The sequence below is a fragment of the Cyanistes caeruleus genome, unplaced genomic scaffold (genome assembly GCF_971803275.1).
Source record: "Cyanistes caeruleus unplaced genomic scaffold, bCyaCae1.hap1.1 HAP1_SCAFFOLD_100, whole genome shotgun sequence".
Classification (NCBI taxonomy): Eukaryota; Metazoa; Chordata; class Aves; order Passeriformes; family Paridae; genus Cyanistes; species Cyanistes caeruleus.
The window spans coordinates 482,931-502,121 of NW_028255902.1; the positions used below are offsets into that span (position 1 = coordinate 482,931).

The window sequence follows — 19,191 nt, forward strand, 5'->3', positions numbered from 1 at the left end:
CAAGGCTGACTGTGGATCTCTGTCCCTCTCTCGCTTCTCCTGACTTCAGTTTTCAAAATCTGGATAGCTTGAAGTTGGATGGGTTGGACGAGTTGGCTCAGTCAGTGCTTAGTGAAGTGATTTCCTCTAATTGCATGCAGCTTTATGATTTCCCAAGTACCTCATTCTCTAAAGTTTGCAGCTGAAAGTTTGTTCCCATCCTCCTGAGAAGTTTGTTGTTTTCTCCCATGCACTGCCCGAGGGGATGGAGGTACCTCAGGTCCCTTTCCAGCAGGGCCCGAGCGAGCTTGGGGCACAGCACAGGAACTGCAATGCTGAGCCAGGCCTGGCTGGGTTGGAGGAAGCAGAAAGGCCAAGCCCTGAGCCCAGGCCTGGCCCAGCAGGGCCTGTCCCTCACGGGTGGCTCGGGGCTCTTTGTGGGGCAGTGGGATGTGAGGGGCAGCAAGGACAAATGCCATCAACCTGCGAGCCCTGCCAGCCTCCTCAGGGAGGGCCGAGGGAGGAGCAAAGACCTTCCTGGGGCTGTGCCCTGGGCCAGGAGGGATTGTGCCAGTGGAGTTGACCCTAAATTTCTTCTCCCAGGCAGCTTTAGGACAAGGAACATGAAGAAGCCAGAGCCAACTCTCAGCTTTCCACAGTCCTCCAGTAGAATCCTGTGTTGGGAGCAGCCTGGGAGCAGGGTTTGTGTGTCAGGGGAGGGGAATTCAGAGCCCTTTTCTCCCCCATGGGCTGAGGATCTGCATTTTCAATGGCTCTGCAGCTGCCAAAGGGGCCTTTTTCACCCAGCTGAGAACAGTTCTGCTGATAGCCTGTCCTAAACCTGATTTTTCCTGCAAATGTGCCAATGAAGCCTCGTTTTTTACAGCCCCAGGTCTTGTGTGCATGCAGGTGTCTCAACTGAAAGGTGGAAAGGATCTGCTGGGAGGAGTCCCCTTTATCTTGTTTCTTTGGTGGTTTTAATTTTTTTTTTTTTTTAATTGAATCCTGCTGTCAGCTGTGTGCAGAGCTCTGTAACTGTGTGTGACACTTGTCTGTGGCACTGTGGGGGTGGCCAAGGGCACCTTCCCCGAGCTGTGTGCAGAGGAATCCACAGCAGCCCAGGCCGGGGGTGCTCAGTGGCCGCTCAGTTCCGCTGACTGGACGCGGCTCTGGCCGCTTCCCTTGGAGCGTCTCCAGGGAGGGAACGCTGGGGCTGCTGGCCCGGCTGTGCTGTCACTGCCAGGGGAACGCTGGGGCTGCTGGCCCGGCTGTGCTGTCACTGCCAGGGGAACGCTGGGGCTGCTGGCCCGGCTGTGCTGTCACTGCCAGGGGAACGCTGGGGCTGCTGGCCCGGCTGTGCTGTCACTGCCAGGGGAACGCTGGGGCTGCTGGCCCGGCTGTGCTGTCACTGCCAGGGGAACGCTGGGGCTGCTGGCCCGGCTGTGCTGGCACTGCCAGGGGAACGCTGGGGCTGCTGGCCCGGCTGTGCTGTCACTGCCAGGGGAACGCTGGGGCTGCTGGCCCGGCTGTGCTGGCACTGCCAGGGGAACGCTGGGGCTGCTGGCCCGGCTGTGCTGTCACTGCCAGGGGAACGCTGGGGCTGCCCCGCTCCTGCCCCACCCCATCAGCTCTGCCAGCGCCTCCAGGGGACACAAAGGCTGAGCCCAAGGGTGAGAGTTGCACAAGGGGCTGAGCTGGCATCTGGGACCCATTGGGATCACGGAGTGCAGCCCCCGGCCCTGCACAGACACCCCAACAATCGCAGCCTGTGCATCCCTGGCAGCGCTGGCCAAAGGCTCCTGGAGCTGCGGCAGCCTCGGGGCCGTGCCCATTCCCTGGGGAGCCTGGGCACTGCCCCAGCCCCCTGGGGGGGAAGAAGCTTTTGCTCATCTCCAGCCCAGCCCTGCCCTGGCCCAGCTCCAGCCGTTCCCTCGGCTCCTGTCCCTGCTCACCTGGGCAGAGATCAGAGCTTGCCCACAGAAGCTGTGGCTGCCCCTGGATCCCTGGAAGTGTCCAAGGCCAGGTTGGAAGGGGCTTGGAGCAGCCTGGGATAGTGGAAGGTGTCCCTGCCCATGGCAGGGGGTGGAATGAGATGAACTTTAAGGTCTCTTCCAAGCCAAGGCATTCTGTGATTCTGTGATTTTGGGGGAGATGCTGAAGCTCTGGCTCAGCTTTATCTCAGCAAATGTCTGGAGCCAGCAGCAGCCATGGGTGGGATCATCTCCTCCTCCCTCTCGCTGTGGCTGTAACTCACCCAAGGGCAGTGTCATAAATGAAATTGAAATTTGGACAGCTAGGGTTATTGGGTTAACAGCAGTTTAATAACAAGAAAAAAGATGATACAATTTAGTGAATTGAATGCAAGAATACAATTTAGTGGATTGAAGAGCAATTTGATATAGAAGGAATACAATTTAGTAAAAGAGTACAATTTAGTGAATATATTCATATTCACTAAATTCACTATTCAATATTCATATGTATGAATATATATGAATATAGCTTGCCAATATATATGATTAAAGCATGAGCAAAACTGACAGAGGTACGGAGAGGGCTTCTCACCTCACCTTCTATACAAAAGAAAGCAATTCAAACTAAACTTATATACTCTATGCTCATATATATTCATTCATGTTACTCCTGAGTCTCCTCCAATTTCTGATTCTATAATTTTACATCACAATTCTTCATGGTGCATGCTTCACTTGTTGCTCGGGGGTCTTCAGTCTTCTTTTGGTGGTATTTTGGATGAAGGCTTACACTCACTTACACATCCTCACTGTCCTCTGGATAACCTTACAGGCTGTGTGTGCGTACTAAGTGTTGTGTTATGTAAGTGAGCATTGTGCTCCACTAATTAGTCTTATATTTTATAATTTTCAGGCCCTATGCCTAAAGTCGTTCCAACTTTATGCATCTCAAGGTTGATTTTGTCTTAGGATATTTCTTATCTCAAAACTACATCCTGTATCTTAATTTTAACATGTAACATCTGTAGAGGGGTACATCTGCCTTGTAACACCAATTCCCTTGATTGCTTCTAATAATAACTTTCCAAATAGTTATAATTTAGTTAGCACAAATCATTTCCATTTATTACAGGAGGGTGTGAAAACAGGAGCATTGTTTGGTGTGGCCTCCTCTCTGCCTTTCACACCTTTCAGTGCTTTGAGCCAGCCAAGAGCTTTCTCCAGGAGTGCAATGAAGCAGCTGTTGCTGCTCCCAGCTCTGGCTCTTCCCAGTCTCTGCCCCTGCCTGGTTTTGTCCCTCTTGCTGTGCCCTCTGTTCCCCCAGGGGGCTGCCCCAGGCTGAGGGATCAGATGCAGGCACTGCTGCTGCTCCCTGGGGACCAGCCCCAGTTTGGTTGTTGCTGTCAGTGCCAGCAGAAGCCGTGGCTGGAGCAGCGGGTGCTGACAGTGGCCCAAGGCCCGGGGCTGGAGGGGTCCCTGGGCTGGGGCTGGGAGGGAGCTGCCCCTTGTTCTCCCTCTGCCTCCCGCAGAGCTGGGCCGGGCACAAGTGGGGCAGCAGAGCCAACAGGGAGCCTGCGAGTCTCTTGCAGCCGTGCCTGCTCAGAGTTTGGCCTTGGAGCTTCAGGTGGGCAAAGGCAGCTGCTCTGCTCCCTCTGCGTGTGCCCGTGTTCAGCAGTGCTGCTCCATCAGTCTGTGCCCAGCAACGGGGAAAAGCCTCAGCCCTGCAGGGCCAGGAGCTGCCGGGCTCTGCCTGAGCAGCTCAGCCAGCGGGAAGGGAGCTGCTCCACACAGGAACCAGGAGCAAAGGACGTGCCTTTACTAGGACATGTTTTCTGTAAAAACAAAACAACAACAACAAAAAAAAAACAACAAAAACCTAAAAACCAGAAAACATAAAAAAGAAATGAAAGATAAAAATTACCCTCAAATGTGTAGTGAAAAATCTTCTATAACTCTGGAGTAAGAAAGAGGTAACTGATCTTTTGAAAAAGAGAACTCAGCTTTGATTTTAGTTCCTTAGTCTGTACACGTGCTGGTGGAAAGGATCCATTAGCTGCCTTCCTTGACAGATTTGATGGATGTTTTCCAATATCGAGATATTTTACACTGCAGTTAAAGGAATAGGAAATTGAAATTCATGTTCTTCATGACTGTGTCTTGAGTGTCAAAATTTTGCAGTTTGAAACTTGGACCTAAAGTGTTGCAAATGGAAGTGATAAATGCCAATGGACTGAGGGAATGCAGCTTTTCCTATGGGATGTGCAGCACTCCAAGGACTTCCTCAGTGGGGCTGTGGCTGCTTGGAGCTTTGTCCTGTGCCACTCTGGGATGTCATGAAATGGGACTTCACCTGCCACCAGCCCAGGTCACGCTCTGCCACCCCAGCTCCTTGGGCCTTGTGTCCCCAAAGAAGACACAAGGTGTTTCTGCTGCTCCACCTTTGCACAGATCCACAGAGAGCTGGGATTATCCCAAGTCTCGTGTCTCCATTGTGCCATATTCCTAAAGAACCAGCAGCCCATCCCGACGAATATGGTGAGTTATGTGGATGGTTGTCAGCTCCCTTTCCTGCCTAGAAATCCTGAAACTGCTTCTAAATGCTGTTCCCTTCAGCTCTTGGACACCTACTGACACAGAGCTGGGAAAAAAATGCCCTGGCCATGGCTTACAAGGTGAGTTCTGCCAAAGTTAGAGCTCTGTGGGAAATCTCTATCCATCCCTATCCTTTTAATGTATCTGTACGTGGGGGTGTGCATGGATGTGTCTTGTATGGAAAGGAAGGAGTGTGCAAACAATGTGACTGACACTTTCACTCTCTGTGTTCATTCCATACTCATGGGTACCAAGATATTATGGAAATCTTTGCAAGGACAGAGCTTCTGTCCATGGATACAGAGACATCCAAGAGCCCCTGGCACAGACAGACCCTTCTGTCCATGGATACAGAGACATCCAAGAGCCCCTGGCACAGACAGACCCTTCTGTCCATGGATACAGAGACATCCAAGAGCCCCTGGCACAGACAGACCCTTCTGTCCATGGATACAGAGACATCCAAGAGCCCCTGGCACAGACAGACATTGCTGCTCTTCAGCCACTGACAGGATGAGTCCCTGAGACTGGGGCTTGGCCTTCCTCGTGGTGAGGGGCATCAAGGAAGGCTGCAGTGTGATGGAGAGTGTGATGGGCTGGGAACTCACTGGGGGAAAGGAGGGAGCAGTTGGGAAGTAAAAGGCAGGTGTGGGACAGAACTGTTCAGAGAAGGGCTGAGCTACAGCTTGAGCAAGATGAAAAATGTCATTTGGAGTCATCCCAGATGGATTTAATTTCAGAAGTTATGGAACAAGTTTAATTTTTGGGGGGTGTCATGTTTTCCCTTGGAGGTGGACACTCTGCAGACTTGAGCTGCATTGCCAAAATGCTCAGGTCTCTGCTGCAGGTCACAGCGTTTCTTCTTTGGCTGATCCCGGCCCGGTGCTGAGCCCAGCAGAGCCCTGGCAGAGCCCAGAGCAGCCTCAGCATCCGCAGAGCCCGGCTGCAAGGAGAGAAAGCAGAAACCGCCCGTCAGCTGAAGGCTCCTGTCCCCTTGTCCCAGCCAGCCGCGGTGCCCAGGCCATGCTGGCCGTGCTCAGAGCTGGGCCCAAAGCTGCCCATCACTGCTGCCTTGGGGAGCAGAGCAGGAGGGCAGGACATGTGCCCAGCCTGCAGCCAGCCACGGCAGATCCAGCCCCTCAGCAGCTGCCCAGAGCGGGATGCTCCTGTGCCCGCTGCCATCTCCCAAAAGCTCTTGTCCCACCCATGCCAAGGAGATGAGGACCCACCTCACACCATCCGCTGCCACAAGAAAAGCTGGTCCCAAACGATGTCCTCAGTCTTCTCCAAGGGCACGGCCCATCCACGCCATAGCTGGTCCCAAGCACTTCCCGATCCAGACTGGACCCCACCTAGGACGCTTCCTTTAGAAAAACAAACAACAAATTAATGAAAATAGGTTACAGACAAAAAGGGGAAACAAGAAAAATGGTAAAAAATCTTATGTCTGTCAGGAGCTTGAGGAAGTCCCAACCCCTACATTCTGGGGAAAAACCCACCCATGGGTGAGGGAAGCCCATGCTTTCTCCCTTTCCCCCTGCACTGTCCCCCAAAATCACGGTGATCCCAAAGCAAAGCAGGGGAGTGGAGCAGCCCAAGCCCTTCCTTGCCTGCACAGCAAAGCAGCCGTGCTCAGGTTCTGGAGTCCCACCTGTGCTCCTGCCATGGGGGTTTGTTTGTGTCGGGCTGGCTGCCCCAGCCCCAGCCCGGGGCACGGTGGGTGCTGGGGGCTGTTGGCAGGGCCAGGATCCCACTCCCATTTCGTAACCACCCCAGCCCACGTCCCCAGCCCTGCCAAAAACCAGCTGGGCAGCCACTGAGGAATCAGTTGCATCTGCCCCAGCAAAGGGGAAACCTTTGGTTCCCGGCCAATGCACAAATCTGGGAGCATCCCCCTGGGTCTGGACTTACCTGAAAATTCCCTGTGGAGCCTGGCTTTGAAGAAGGTGCCAGAATCAAAGTCCATCATCGCCAGCTCCCACTGGCCAGGTGGAGGAAGAGGTTGTCATCCTTGCTGCTGTCCTCCATGTCTTCAGCAGCAGCAGCAGCCCCACCTGGTACAGCTTCTCCAGGGGCTCCTTCTTCCCTGGGGTGACACCAGGCTGTCAGGGTTCTGCCCAGGGCCCGGCTGTCAGTGAAGCAGGACAAGCAAAACCAGCTCAGATGGTGCCCACCAGTGCTGGGCAGAGCAGCTCAGCTCCAGCACAAGGGCTGTGTGTTCCCATTCCATGACCCCAGTGCAGTGACACAGGCAGGACAAAAAAGTCTGGGTTTCTTTGCTGCTGATTGCCAGGGCATGTGTGGAGCTGTAACTTACCAGGTCCCTGCATCACTGTGCCTGTGGCTCTCTCCCTTCTTCTAGGGCTGATGAATATCCTGCATCCAGGGATCACAGGACAGGTCTTCTAATGAGGGCCTGTCCAAGGAGTTCAGGGATAAACACCACCTGATCAGAATCTGGCAGTCTGGGGAGAGAAACCACAAACCACTGGTCAGTTGGAGAAGGCTCCTGCCTGCTTTGCCCCACTATTCCCGTGCCCAGGCCACGCTGGATGTGCTCAGAGCTGGGCCTAAACTTTCCCATCAATTCTTTGTTTTGGAGGAGAGCAGGAGAGCAGGACATGTGCCACCTCCTCAGCAGCTGCCAGAGCGGGATGCTCACGAGCCCGCTGCTGTCTCCCAACACTGGTGTTCCCCCCGTGCCCAGAGATGAGGATCCACCTTGGGAGAGCCGTTGTGGCAGCGGGAGCTGGCCCCATCTGATGTTCCTGCCCCTCCTGAAAGGGTGCTCCCCGCAGACCATCTCGTGCAGCAGGATGCCCAGGGACCAGACGGTTGCTGCCTCGCCATGGTACCAGCCGAAGTCGTTCCATTCCGGGGGGCTGTATGACGGTGTTCCTATGGAATATGGATGGAGCTCATCAGGGGGATGCTGCTGCTCCCAGAGCCTGGCCCCAGCATCCCTGGGCATGTGGGGGCTGCCCCAGTGGCACACGGGGTGACCTGCTGCCCTCTCACCAGCACCTGGGACTTGGGTACAAACCTGGGGTTGGAAAAGAAGCCACTGGTGCTGGAAGAGGGCAGCAGAAACCCTGGCAAGGCCCGACCATGACACACAAAGGGAAATACCCACTCAGTGCTGGGGAAAAACCACACCCATATCCTCCCTGCTGGCATTGCCCAAAAAATATCTTGAACCAAGGCAAATCAGGTGAGCAGAGCAGTCCAAGCCCATTCTCACCTGCACACCAAACCAGCTGGTGCACAGGTTCTGGCTCCCCCTCTCTGCTATCCCCACCCACGGGGGATTTTGTCAGGCTGGCTGCCCCAGCCCCAGCCCCAGTCCTGGGAGAATCCCTGCTGCCACACCCAGGTTGGGCCAGGAGATGCCAGGACCAGGAGCCTGCCCCTGTGTGGGCTCACCTGCAAATTGAGTGTAGGCTGTGTCCTGCAGGTAGGTGCCACAGCCGAAGTCAATCAGTTTTGCCTGGCCGGTGTCCAGGTCTACCAAGACGTTCTCAGGTTTGATATCTCGGTGCAGGACCCCGCAGCTGGTGCAGTGCCGCACGGCCGCCAGCACCTGCTGGAACAGCTCCCGCGCCTCTTCCTCGGACAGGAACCTCCGTGCCCGAATGAAACGCCGCAGGTCCTGACACCGCTCCGGGCGCTCCAGCACCATCACGATGGTGTTGGGGAGCTCAAGCCATTCCAGCAGCTGCACCACACCGGGGAAGCCTGTGGACACCTTGTCCAGCAGCACTATCTCCAGGGGTGCGCTGGTGCCGTCGGGCTGCGGGAGGAGCACGGTGCCGTCAGTGGGGCTGAGGCCGTGCCAGGGCTCGGGAAGCCCTCAGCCAGCCCGGGATGCTCTGTGCCCTCCGCTGGCCCCACGCCCGCTCTCCCTGCAGGTGTCCTGGCGGCTCCCACCCTGCCGGGCCCCGGCTCATCCCCGCCCGGCACGGCCCGGCTTCTGCCGCTGGCCCCGCTCACTCACCAGCTCGCCCCAGTGCCGGACGCGGTTCCGTGGCACCTTTTTGATGGCCACCTGCAAGCCAAAGGGAACAGCGGATTCAGCTCACCGCCCACCGTGTCCAGCCCCATCCTCCTCCTCCGCCCCCTCCTCCTCCTCCGCCCGCCGCCGGCCCCTCTGCTCACCGGGAGTCCGTCCGAGAGCCGAGTGGCCGCAAAAACTCTGCCAAAGCCGCCGCGCCCCAGCAGTGAACCCACTCGGTAGCGCTGCTGCAGGGCCTGCTGCGCCTTCCCTGGGGAAGAGACGCGGCCGTCAGTGCTCGGCCCGGGGCCAGGAACGGCCCCCGAGCGCTCCCCGAGCTCCCCGGGCCGGGCACCCGCAGGCGTTCCCTCATTGGAACGCGACAGCGGCGGAGCTCGGGCCGGGGAAGCCGCAGCGGAGGCGGCGGCAGCGGCCGCACCGCCTGTGTCCTCCGCGGGCCCCGGGAGGAGCCGGGGCCGGGGCCGGGGCCGGGGCCGGGGCCGGGGCCGGGGCCGGGGTCGGGGTCGGGGTCGGGGTCGGGGTCGGGGTCGGGGTCGGGGCTGGGGCCGGGGCCGGGGTCGGGCCAGGCGGAGCCAAAGGGCAGCGATGCCGCCCCAGCCCCTGGCACTGATGCCCGCCCAGCACAGCCAGAGCCAGGCGAAGAGGAGACCTCGGCGGGATGGGCGGGGACGGGGCCGGGGCCGGGGCAGCCCCGCCCGGGGCCGGGGGCGGGCTGGGGGCATGGCCCGGGTGGGCACGGGGAGAGGGAAACTGGAAGAGAAGGGGACACAGGAAAAGGGAGTCGAGGAGAAGATGCGGGACAGTGGGAGAGGGAGAAGAGAGAGAGAGAATTGATAAATTTTCTGCTGTCGCTGCTTTCGCTGCTGCCGCCGCTGCTGCTGCTGCCGCCGCTGCCGCTGCAACTGAAGCACCGGGGCCGTTTGTCCCCGTGTCCGTTTGTCCGTTGCCCGCTCGGCCCCGCCCCGAGCCCCGCGCTCCCCGGGCAGCCCCTGAGCCTGGCCAAACACGGCAACTTTGCCCTGCTGAGCCAAGAGCCAGAGTCTGGACTCCTGCACTGGGGCACAGCAATGCCCTTGGCTGCTGCTGTGCCTTGTCCCTGCTGAGGCTCAGACACCGTCTGAGCACATTCCCTGAATGCAGAATTTGTACCTGAGCCAAGCACTGCACTTGTGTCTCCAGCATTGCTTTCCAAGGAAAACAGGGCAAGGCAAACTGGCTATAGCTCAGGGTATTTTACAGGGTCTAAAACTTGCCAAGTCTCAGATCTTAGAGGTGAGAGCCATTTGGAATGAATGGGATGGAGAAACAGCGCAAGATGGAAAAGGAGAACATAAAAATAAATAGAGAAAAATAGAGAAAAACTTATTGGTTGTTTATTTTGATTTTATTTTCATTTCTTAAACAGCTGTTTCAGTTTTCCCAGAATCTTCTCCCCAGTCCTGTTCTTTCCAAAAACCTGTCCTGGAGAACAAGGCGCTGCTCCTGTCACAAGATGTGCCCCCAGCTGCAGCTTCTCTTGGCTTCCCACACTGTGAGTGCAGCACAACTCTTGCAGCAAAGCAGGACAAATGTTTGAAGAACTTGACAACTTGTTCTTTCTTTTCCTTGTGGACAGGGGAGTTGTGCCAATGGTGAGGTTTTCATTGTTCCTCTTCTACCCAAAGAAAACATGATGGGCTACCAGAATTGTTGGGGAATACAAGCCTGGCTGAATGTGGAGAAAGAATCTCCAGAGCCTGCAGCCAGCAGTGGAGAGCTCATCATTCCAACAGCCCCATGGACATCTGGAAAGTGATCTGGAACATGAAGATGGGCTGACAGAGGGAGTTTGTTTCTGTGTTCAGTTGAGATGATTCTACATCTCTTGCACTGGGAGAAATCAAGAGCACAATCAGGTGATGATAAGCAGCAGAACATGATAAGCTGGAGCTCTCAGTGGATGAGAGAAAGAATGTGAAAAGGAGAAATGCAGGGAATGACTTGGTGAACTTTGTGTGTAAGAAGGGTCATTTTTTCCTAATAATTCCCAATTCATTCCCCTTGCTTTTGTCCTTTTAACAAGACCAATTGCATCTCAGATTCCCCAGGAAATGGGAATGCTGAGCCTGTGGAGCTGCCTGAAAGGTGCCCTGTTCCTTTTTCTTCTGCTGCTCAGAAGAAACAATGAAGCGAGTTGGGAAGTTCTGGTTTTTCTTTCTCCTGGTGGATTTTTTCATTTGATTTGCCACTGCAGAGGCAATTTCTGTGATGGCCTCTGTCAGTTGATTCTATTTCAGCAGCAGTAGCAGCAACAGGGCTGTGTTTGAGCACTGCAAATGTGACCTGTGTGGCTTTAATTCCCCTCGACTTAGTGCTCAGGGACTTGGGAGCATTTTGATCTCTACTGATCATGATGGCTGAAACAAAAATCCTGAGTTCCCTGTGACAAAAGCACAGTGGGTAGCACTGATTGAAAGAGGCAATTGCAGCTGTACTGCTAAATTTCAAGTGGCAAGCAGAAGAGGGGCAAGAGCAGCCGGGATCTACAATTGCCAAGGCCAGGGCACCAACAGCCTCCTGCTGTCACCTCAGGGTGAGTAAAACAGGGCTGAAAACAGCGCTGGAACCCGATCCTTTCTTCCTCTGAGGGCTGGCTGAGGGCAGCAGAGGCGGGCCCTGAGGAATCAGGGCTGTTTGCGGGGGATTGTTGCTGTAGTCCAGCATTGCCCTGGCAAAAGCCCTGGGAAGCCGAGGCAGGAGCAGGTGGGAAGGGCTGGCGCTGCTGCTGCTCCTGGCCGGGAGCCCCGGCCGGGCCGGGCCTGCGCCCGCTGCGCTGCGGCTGCTGCTGCTGCCAGAGCCGGGCGGGACTCGGGGACAGGGAATGGACACGGGGGGACAGCAAAGGCCTTGGGGGCTGCAGGGATGTTGGTGCTGGGGCCAGCGCCAGCACAGAGCTTCAGCCCGCAATGAACCCCCAGGGAAACGCTGGGGAAAGGCTCCATTCAGCCTTTCTTTACTCGGCGCTGTGAAGGGACCGAAATAAAAGGAGAGTGAGCAGGGCCCGACCCCTTCTCCTTTGGGAGGAGCCCCTGGGGCTGTGAGGGGCCGTGAGGGGAAATGAAGGGCTTTGAGAGGCCATGAGGGGCTGTGAGGGGAAATGAGGGGCCATGAAGGGACATGAAGGGCTGTGAGAGGTTCTGTGGGGCCATGAGAGGTTCTATGGGGCCATGAGGGGCTGTGAGGGGAAATGAGGGGCTGTGAGAGGTTCTATGGGGCCATGAGAGGTTCTATGGGGCCATGAGGGGCTGTGAGGGGCCATGAGGAGCCTCAGCCCTGGCAGGAGGGGTCCCACCATGTCCCCAGGGCAGAGCAGCCGTGAGGGGCCACAAGTGCAGATGTGGCAGCAGAGCGGGCTTGGGGCACCTCTGGGAGGGGATGAGACCCTTCCCCAGCTCCAAACCACACCAAACCCACCATTAAAAGGATTTTCCATCTTTAGAATCCACTGGCAACTTGGAAATGACCGTACAGTTTAATCACAGTGGGAAAAGCAAGGGAATTTTCCCAGTGAGAGACATCCAGCCATTTTTATTCATGTCTAAGATTTAAAAGTCTTGACAGTGAAAAGTAATACTAATAAATAATAATAACAACAAGAACAAGTTTATTTCTTGAATAATAATTCTTCTGAATCCCAACAATCAGCTCAGAAACATGTTTTTGTTTGTAATAGATTAGTAGTAAAGAAATAAATTGAAATAGATTTCATTTGTAATTCAGACATGTTTCATCCTTTTCCCCATTTCTGGTCTCCTTTCTCCAGGGTCATTTCCTTTACTCACCCACTTTCTAATAGGTAGAAGGGAGTTAAGCACACTGGAAAAGACAACAGCTCCTGTTTCCAAGGGAAGCAGCCACCACTCCAGGGAACCTGAATTGCCCCCAGGCTCGTGTGTGCACTTGAAGGGTGAGCAGGTGTTGGGGACAGAGATCTCAAACTCCTTCTAAGGCTGTGAGAAACCCACAAGTGGCAAAGTATCATTGTGGGTCAGCTCCTGCTGAAATTCCATTCCCCCACACCCTCCAAATGGGCAGGCAGGGCTGGGCTCTGGCAGGGTTCAGTTTTGAGTGCCTTGTGCTCCCTGGCATGGAAGTGATCCTATGAACTCTGGTACTGATGGATTGTGGAATGGCTGCTGAAGGAGGAGGGGGAATCTCAGCAGACAGGAAAGTCTCTTCTTCTCCCTTCTCCCTGCAGAACCCCCTCTCCAAAGAGAAATGCCTGTGCTGGGTTTCCATGGCACCCCTTCCCTCAGCCCAGTGTCTGAGCCACTGTGTGCTCTGCAGGACCAAAGCCAGAGGAGTCCCAATATCAGTCACCCCACGGTCCCCACACAGCAGGAGAAAGCACTGCTTGCAGTGGGGCTGCTGATCTGTGACCCGTCCTGCTTCCATCCACCCCACTCCTCTCAGCCACAGGCACCAGAAGGATCCCAGGAAAGCCACAGTGCTCTACCAGATGCCAGGAGCACTCCCTGCTGTGGCCTCAGGGATGCTGGGTGACCTCGTGGATGAGGATCTGTGGCTGCTGATGGAATGTGTGGATGGAGGCCCTTGACAGGAGGTTGTTGGAGACACGTGTGGGGCTGAAGGAGAGATGGCAGCTGTCAGTCAGGAGGGCAGGGACCCCGCTTGTGAGTCCATTGCCTTGAACACCCTCAGCCACAGGATGTCCAAGGAGTCACACAAGGCTTTGGCACTCTCAGCCTTCTTTCCCCCAAGTTCCTGCTTTCTGTACATTGACAGTAGAGAACCTTGCTTGTTTCTACAACTAGAATAAAGGTCCAAGATGGAACAAGCCTTGCTGGTTTTAGTCAGAAGCATCAGTGACCAAAAGTTGTATTTCCATTGGTTTGGTCACATCTTTGTTCCTTCTCAGTGTTCAGGCTGGGCTGTGGGGTGTCCTCATTTGCTGCATTTTCTGAGTTCCTCTTGGATCCCTTGAGCAATAGGTTGTGCCCTCTGAGGATCCCTTGTGCTCCTTGGTGACCCAGGAGAACCTTCCAGGCGGTTTTTGGGGGAGCTGCTGCTGTGATGTCACAGGAACGTTGCCGTGTCCTTGTGGTGTTCCCGTTGCTGTGGGGCACAGAGGCCTCAGTGTCAGAGCGGCTCTGGGCACCTGCTCATTGCCTGAGGATCCTCCTGCCCGAGGCATTCTCAGCAGACAGCCCAGCCCCTGACGGGTGTCCTTCTGTCCTGGCAGGGGGACAGACAGTCTGCAGGTGTGTGCAGCACAGCCAAAATGATCCAGCAAGTGGTTGCTGCAGTTTGCACTCTGGACTCTGGGGCTTCTGATGGGTATTTTTTAACCCACTGGGCCCCTAAGTCGAGGATTTCCCCAGGTGCACCATATGTGCCTTTGGGATTGCTGTGGGCTTTCTGTTCTTCCTTTGGAACAGAGGTGATTTTGAATGAAAATTGCCATTAAGATGCCATTTATTTGGGAAAGCTCTTGCCAACAACTTCTTAAAGAAGGGGTTGTTTGTAGCCAGCAGGGTGTGCACAGCATTTGGAATGGAGCCTGGGGGGGTTCTGTCCCCCAAGAGGAGAGTCTGTGGCAGTGAACCCTGGCATTCCTCCCTCTGTTTGCTGATGCAGCCAAAAACTGGACACAGCCTTGTATTTTGTGCTGTTCTCTTGCTTGCTGTGTGATCCAAAAGGACTGTGGCTCACGGAGGGAAGTTGTGAAAGCAAAATGCTCTCTTGGCATTGACTTGTTGTGTGGGATTTTCCAGCAGAGGCAGCTTTTTCTCCTAACAGCATCTGGTTCAGGTGAAGGTCCCCTCACACATGGATACTGGGAAGCTCCTTCATCAGTGAGCAGGAAAGGAACCTTTGGTGTTCAGAGATCCCAGCTGTTCCCTTTCAACACCATCATGAGCCCAGTAAGCTCCAGTATGATCCTTGTCACAGGGCAGCACTCCCAGGATGGTCCCACTTGCCTCTGACTAGATCAACCCAGTCAGTCCCAGTATGATGCCATTGGCTCCCAGCATGCTCCCAGTTGCTCCCAGTCACCCCCAGTATGGGGGACGATGTGTATAGTGTGTTCCCAGTCATTCTCAGATACTCCCAGTATGAGTCCAGTCACTCCCAGTATGATCCAAAATTGGATTGCTGGGAGGCCACATGGAATCCTGGAGACCATTGTGACACTCTAGGGCCCCATGGAACCGTGGTGACACCAGGTTGGCTGGGAGTGTTGATGTGCTGCAGGGTAGGGGGGCTCTGCACAGGGCTCTGGACAGGCTGGATCCAGGGCCCAAACCAAACAAGGTGAGGTTTAACAAGTCCAAGTGCCAGGTCCTGCACTTTGGCCCCAACAACCCCTGCAGTGCTCCAGGCTGGGGACAGAGTGGCTGGACAGCAGCCAGGCAGAAAGGGAGCTGGGGCACTGATGGACAGCAGGCTGGGCATGAGCCAGCAGTGTGCCCAGGTGGCCAAGGAGGCCAATGGCTCCTGGCCTGGATCAGGAACAGTGTGGCCAGCAGGAGCAGGGCAGGGATTCCTCCCCTCTACTCTGCACTGGTTGGGCAGCACCTCGAGTGCTGTGTCCAGTTCTGGGCCCCCAGTTTAGGAAGGCCATGGAGGGGCTGGAGCGTGTCCAGAGAAGGGCAACAAGGCTGGTGAGGGGTCTGGAGCACAAGTCCTGTAAGTGATAGTAAAAGGTCTCAAAATGTTAGAAAATTCGGGGACTTAGAAAGGAAGTTAGGTTTGGAAAGGCCTTGGAAAAGTAGGCCCTGGGAAATGTTAGGCCTTGTACTTGCTAAAGATCAGGTCAAACTGCACCTGTGTAATCAGTAGATGATCATGATACAATTGTTAGATATGATTGGATATAATTATTGTTTAAAGAACATGAGGAACAATGTTAGGGGGCATGGGGGGATCATGAGAAATCCATGCTTGGGTAAAAACAATGCTTACAATAGAACAATGTAAGTTTAATAATTAATATGTAAGTTATATAATGATAGAGTATAAAAGATGTTCAGTTCCAAACCAAGATGGGTCAGATTTGGTACTGTGTACCCCTGACACCCAGAGCTCTTAATAAAGCACCTGCATATGATCATTTGTGATTATGTGTGTTCCTGAACACTAACCATTTCATCAAATTTTCCAGGAATTTTGTGAGATATTTGTGGGATGTTTCTGGAATTTGGTGGGATTTTGAGAAGATTTAGGGAATTTAGTGGAATGTTTCTGGAATTTTTTGGGATGTTTCTGGAATTTGGTAGGGTTTTGAGAAGACATGAAGAATTTTGAGGTATTTTTTAGATTGTGTGGAAATTCATAATAGTTTTGTGGGATGTGTCTGGAATTTTGTGGGACTTCTTTGGAATGTTGTGGAATTTTCTTAAATTTTGTGGGATTTTGAGGAGACTTGAAGAATTTTGAGGGATTTTTCTTAGAATGTGTGGAAATCTGTGGAGATTTTTTGGGATGCTACTGGAATTTGGTGGGGTTTTGAGAAGATTTCTGCAGTTTTGTGGTATTTTTTTCAGGAATTTTGAGGGATTTTGAGGAGACTTGAATTTTGTAGGATATTTCTTAGATTTTGTGGAAATTTGTGGAGATTTTGTGGGATGTTTCTGGAATTTGGTGGGGTTTTCAGAAAATTTAGGGAATTGTGTGGGATTTTTCTGCAATTTAGTGGGATTTTTCTGGAATTTTGTAGGATATTTTTGAGATTTTCTGAGAGTTTTGTGGAATTTTGAGGAGACATGAAGAATTTTGAGGTATTTTCTTAGGTTTTTGTGGAAATGTGTGGGGATTTTGTGGGATGTTTCTGGAATTTGTTGGGCTTTTGAAAAGATTTCCACAATTTTCTGGGATTTTTCTGCAATTTTGTGGGATTTTGTGGAGACTTGAAGAATTTTGTGGGATGTTTCTGGAATTTTGTGGGACTTTTTTGGAATGTTGTGGAATTTTCTTGAATTTAGTGGGATTTTGAGGAGACTTGGAGAATTCTGAGGGATTTTTCTTATAATGTGTGGAAATTTGTGGAGATTTTGTGGGATGTTTCTGGAATTTGTCAGGCTTTTGAGAAAATTTAGGGAATTTTGTGGGATGTTTCTAGAATTTTGTGGGATGTTTCAGGAATCTGGTAGGATTTCTGTGGTATTTTGTGGGATTTTTGTGGAATTTTGAGGGATTTTGAGGAGACTTGAAGAATTTTGAGGTATTTCTCTAGATTGTGTGGAAATTTGTAATAATTTTGTGGGATGTGTCTGGAATTTTGTGAAATATTGGGGAGACTTGAAAAATTTGGGGGTCCCACTCAACGTGTCCATGCACCCCCAGATTTCTTCCACAGCCCCCCTGTGATGGTGGAGGGTGGGGGCCGAGTGCTGGTGCCCCCCTGCCTGCAGCAGATCCAGCGCTGAGGGCAGTTCGGGGGGTCCCTCAGCATTTGGGGTCCCTGGGATTTGGGGTGACCCCCCGGGCCCCCCAGGATCTCCCTGAACACGCTGACGCTGCCCGTGCGCAGTGAGAAGGTTCAAACCCGGCACGGGGTCCCCAGCACTGCCACCCGCATTGCCCAGGTACCCCCAAACCTGCCGAGAACCCCCAAACCCCCCGGGACACCCCAACCTCCCCTGATCCCAAACACAGCCCTGGATGCTCCAAAAACCCCCCAAGACAACAAAACCCCATACAGACATTGAGAAGGTTCATACCTGGCATGGGGTCCCCATCTCCATCACCAGCAGGTTCCCCAAAACAGCCCTGGGACCCCCAGTTCCACCCCCGGGATCGCCCAAATTCCCCCATCGGGACCCCTGTAAACCCTCTTGAGAACCCCCCAAAAAATCACCATGGCCCCAAAACCACCCAGAACTTCCGAAAACCCCCCAGGAACCCCTCACCAAGGTTTATACCCAGCATGAGGACCCCATCGCCTTCATCGGCATCACCCAGGTACCCCCCAACCCCTCCCAGGACCCCCAACCCCTCCCGGGCTCCACTGCCGGAACCAACGGGAGCGGTGTTGCCCTTTTAAGAGGAGTTACAGTGGGACCCGACAACACCGGGGGCCCTTAAAGCGGCCATGGTAGAGAGAACCCCCAAAATTCATCCTGGGGGACAAAACATCCCCTACAGGGGCTTGGGGTGGGGACACCCCTAAAAATGTCACTTAAAGCCGTCATGATCCCCCCTCAAAAGGGGCTTGTGGGGCAGCGGCCGCACAAACACCCTAAAATGGGGAGGAAAAAACACCCCTGTAGTGGTGGGATCCCCCCCAAAAAACCTGAAAAAGAGAAAAACTCCTCTTGAGAGGGGCCTGAAGACCCTGAAGGGCCCTGGAAGAGGGACAAGATCCCCTCCTGTGCTGGGGCCTCCCCGAGCCGGGAACTCTCCCGTTCCTGCACTCGGGGGAGCCCCGAACGACGGCGGCTCCTGGGCTGAGCCCCCCTCAGCCGGGGCTGCGGGGGGAACTGGGGGGGCTGGGACGGGGCTTGGGGCTCCTGGGGTGAACTGGGGGACCCTCAGTGCTCCCACCTCCCCCTGTTCCCCTGTCCCGCCCCGTTCCCATTGTTCCCCCAAACCTCCGCTGCCCCCAGCTCGGTTTGGGGGGGACCCAGCCCTTTCCCATCGTGTCCCGGCCCGGCCCCGCTCACCCGAGGGCTCCGAACCACGCACAGGGACAGAGGAGGGACAGAGGAGGAGGAAGAGGAGGGACAGAGGAGGAGGAAGAGGAGGAGCAGGAGGAGGAAGAGCTGGAGCTGGCAGAGGAGGCTCCACCTGCGCTCCCCGCTCTCTGCATCTGCAGCTCCTTCGGGACCATCGCCCCCCATCCCGCAGGTGCCCGGGGAGGGGGAGCTCGCCCCAAATCCCCCGGGGCTCCCTGGCTTTGGGGTTTTTGGGGGGGATGTTTGGGGATGGCAGGGCTCCAGAGCCGAGCCGCAGATGCCCCTCGGGGGCACCCCGGGGGTCCCCGGGAGGTGTTTTTGGGGGGTCCCGGTGGCGGTGGCGGCAGAGCCCCGGCAAAGGGGCCGGGGGGATGCGGGTCCGGCATGGCCGGGAAAGGGGTTCGGGGCTCCCGGTGCCGGCAGTGGCTGCTCCCAGCATTGCCCAGTTGCTCTCCCCGTGTGGTTTCCGTTTCCTCGGCAGCAGGAAGAGCCCTGTCTCTCCCAGTCATTTCCTATTAGGGTACAACTTGTCTCCATTTTACCCAAATGTTATCCCCATTTCCCCACATTTTTATCCATTTTTTCCCAAAATTTTCCCGTTTTTATCTCGTTTTTATCAATTTTTTTTCTATTTTTCCTCATTTTATCCCATTTTCATATATTTTTCTTCCCTATTATCCTATTTTTTATTTTTCCCTAGTTTTCACCCATTTTTCTCTATTTTCCCTCCAATTCCCCCCTTTTAAACTCATTTGTCCTCAATTTTTTCTGATTTTTTCTGATTTTTTTTCTATTTTTTCCTTCACTTTTACTCCATTTTTTCTCCATGTTGTCCTAATTTTTCCCATTTTTTTCCCATTTTTAATCTATTTTTTCCCCATTTCTCCATTTTACCCTCTTTTTGCTCCATTTTCCCCCAGTTTCTTCCCTATGTTCTCTCCTGTTTTCCCCATTTTCT

At 54.2% G+C, this 19,191-nt stretch overlaps 2 protein-coding genes across 3 annotated transcripts in view; one reads left to right on the forward strand and one right to left on the reverse strand.

Annotated features, from left to right (window-relative positions):
- Positions 1–19,191, forward strand: part of LOC147646364 (maestro heat-like repeat-containing protein family member 7) — a 195,784-nt gene that overhangs the window by 159,713 nt on the left and 16,880 nt on the right. The window lies entirely within an intron of this gene.
- LOC147646374 (serine/threonine-protein kinase pim-1-like) lies at positions 6,518–17,498 on the reverse strand. The gene is made up of 5 exons (XM_086873510.1): positions 17,481–17,498; positions 7,968–8,334; positions 7,266–7,442; positions 6,862–7,009; positions 6,518–6,672 (listed from the first exon to the last, which is right to left on the reverse strand). The coding sequence occupies exons 1-4, from the start codon at positions 17,496–17,498 to the stop codon at positions 6,903–6,905; spliced, it is 669 nt and encodes a 222-aa protein (XP_086729636.1). The 3' UTR covers positions 6,518–6,672; positions 6,862–6,902.

Excerpts from the sequence above, each read along its gene's own strand:
- LOC147646374 (XM_086873510.1), bottom strand. Across the intron at positions 7,443-7,967 it reads AGCCTACACTCAATTTGCAG|GAACACCGTCATACAGCCCC; the intron begins GTGAGCCCACAC and ends CATATTCCATAG. Across the intron at positions 7,010-7,265 it reads GCCACAACGGCTCTCCCAAG|ACTGCCAGATTCTGATCAGG; the intron begins GTGGATCCTCAT and ends TTCTCTCCCCAG.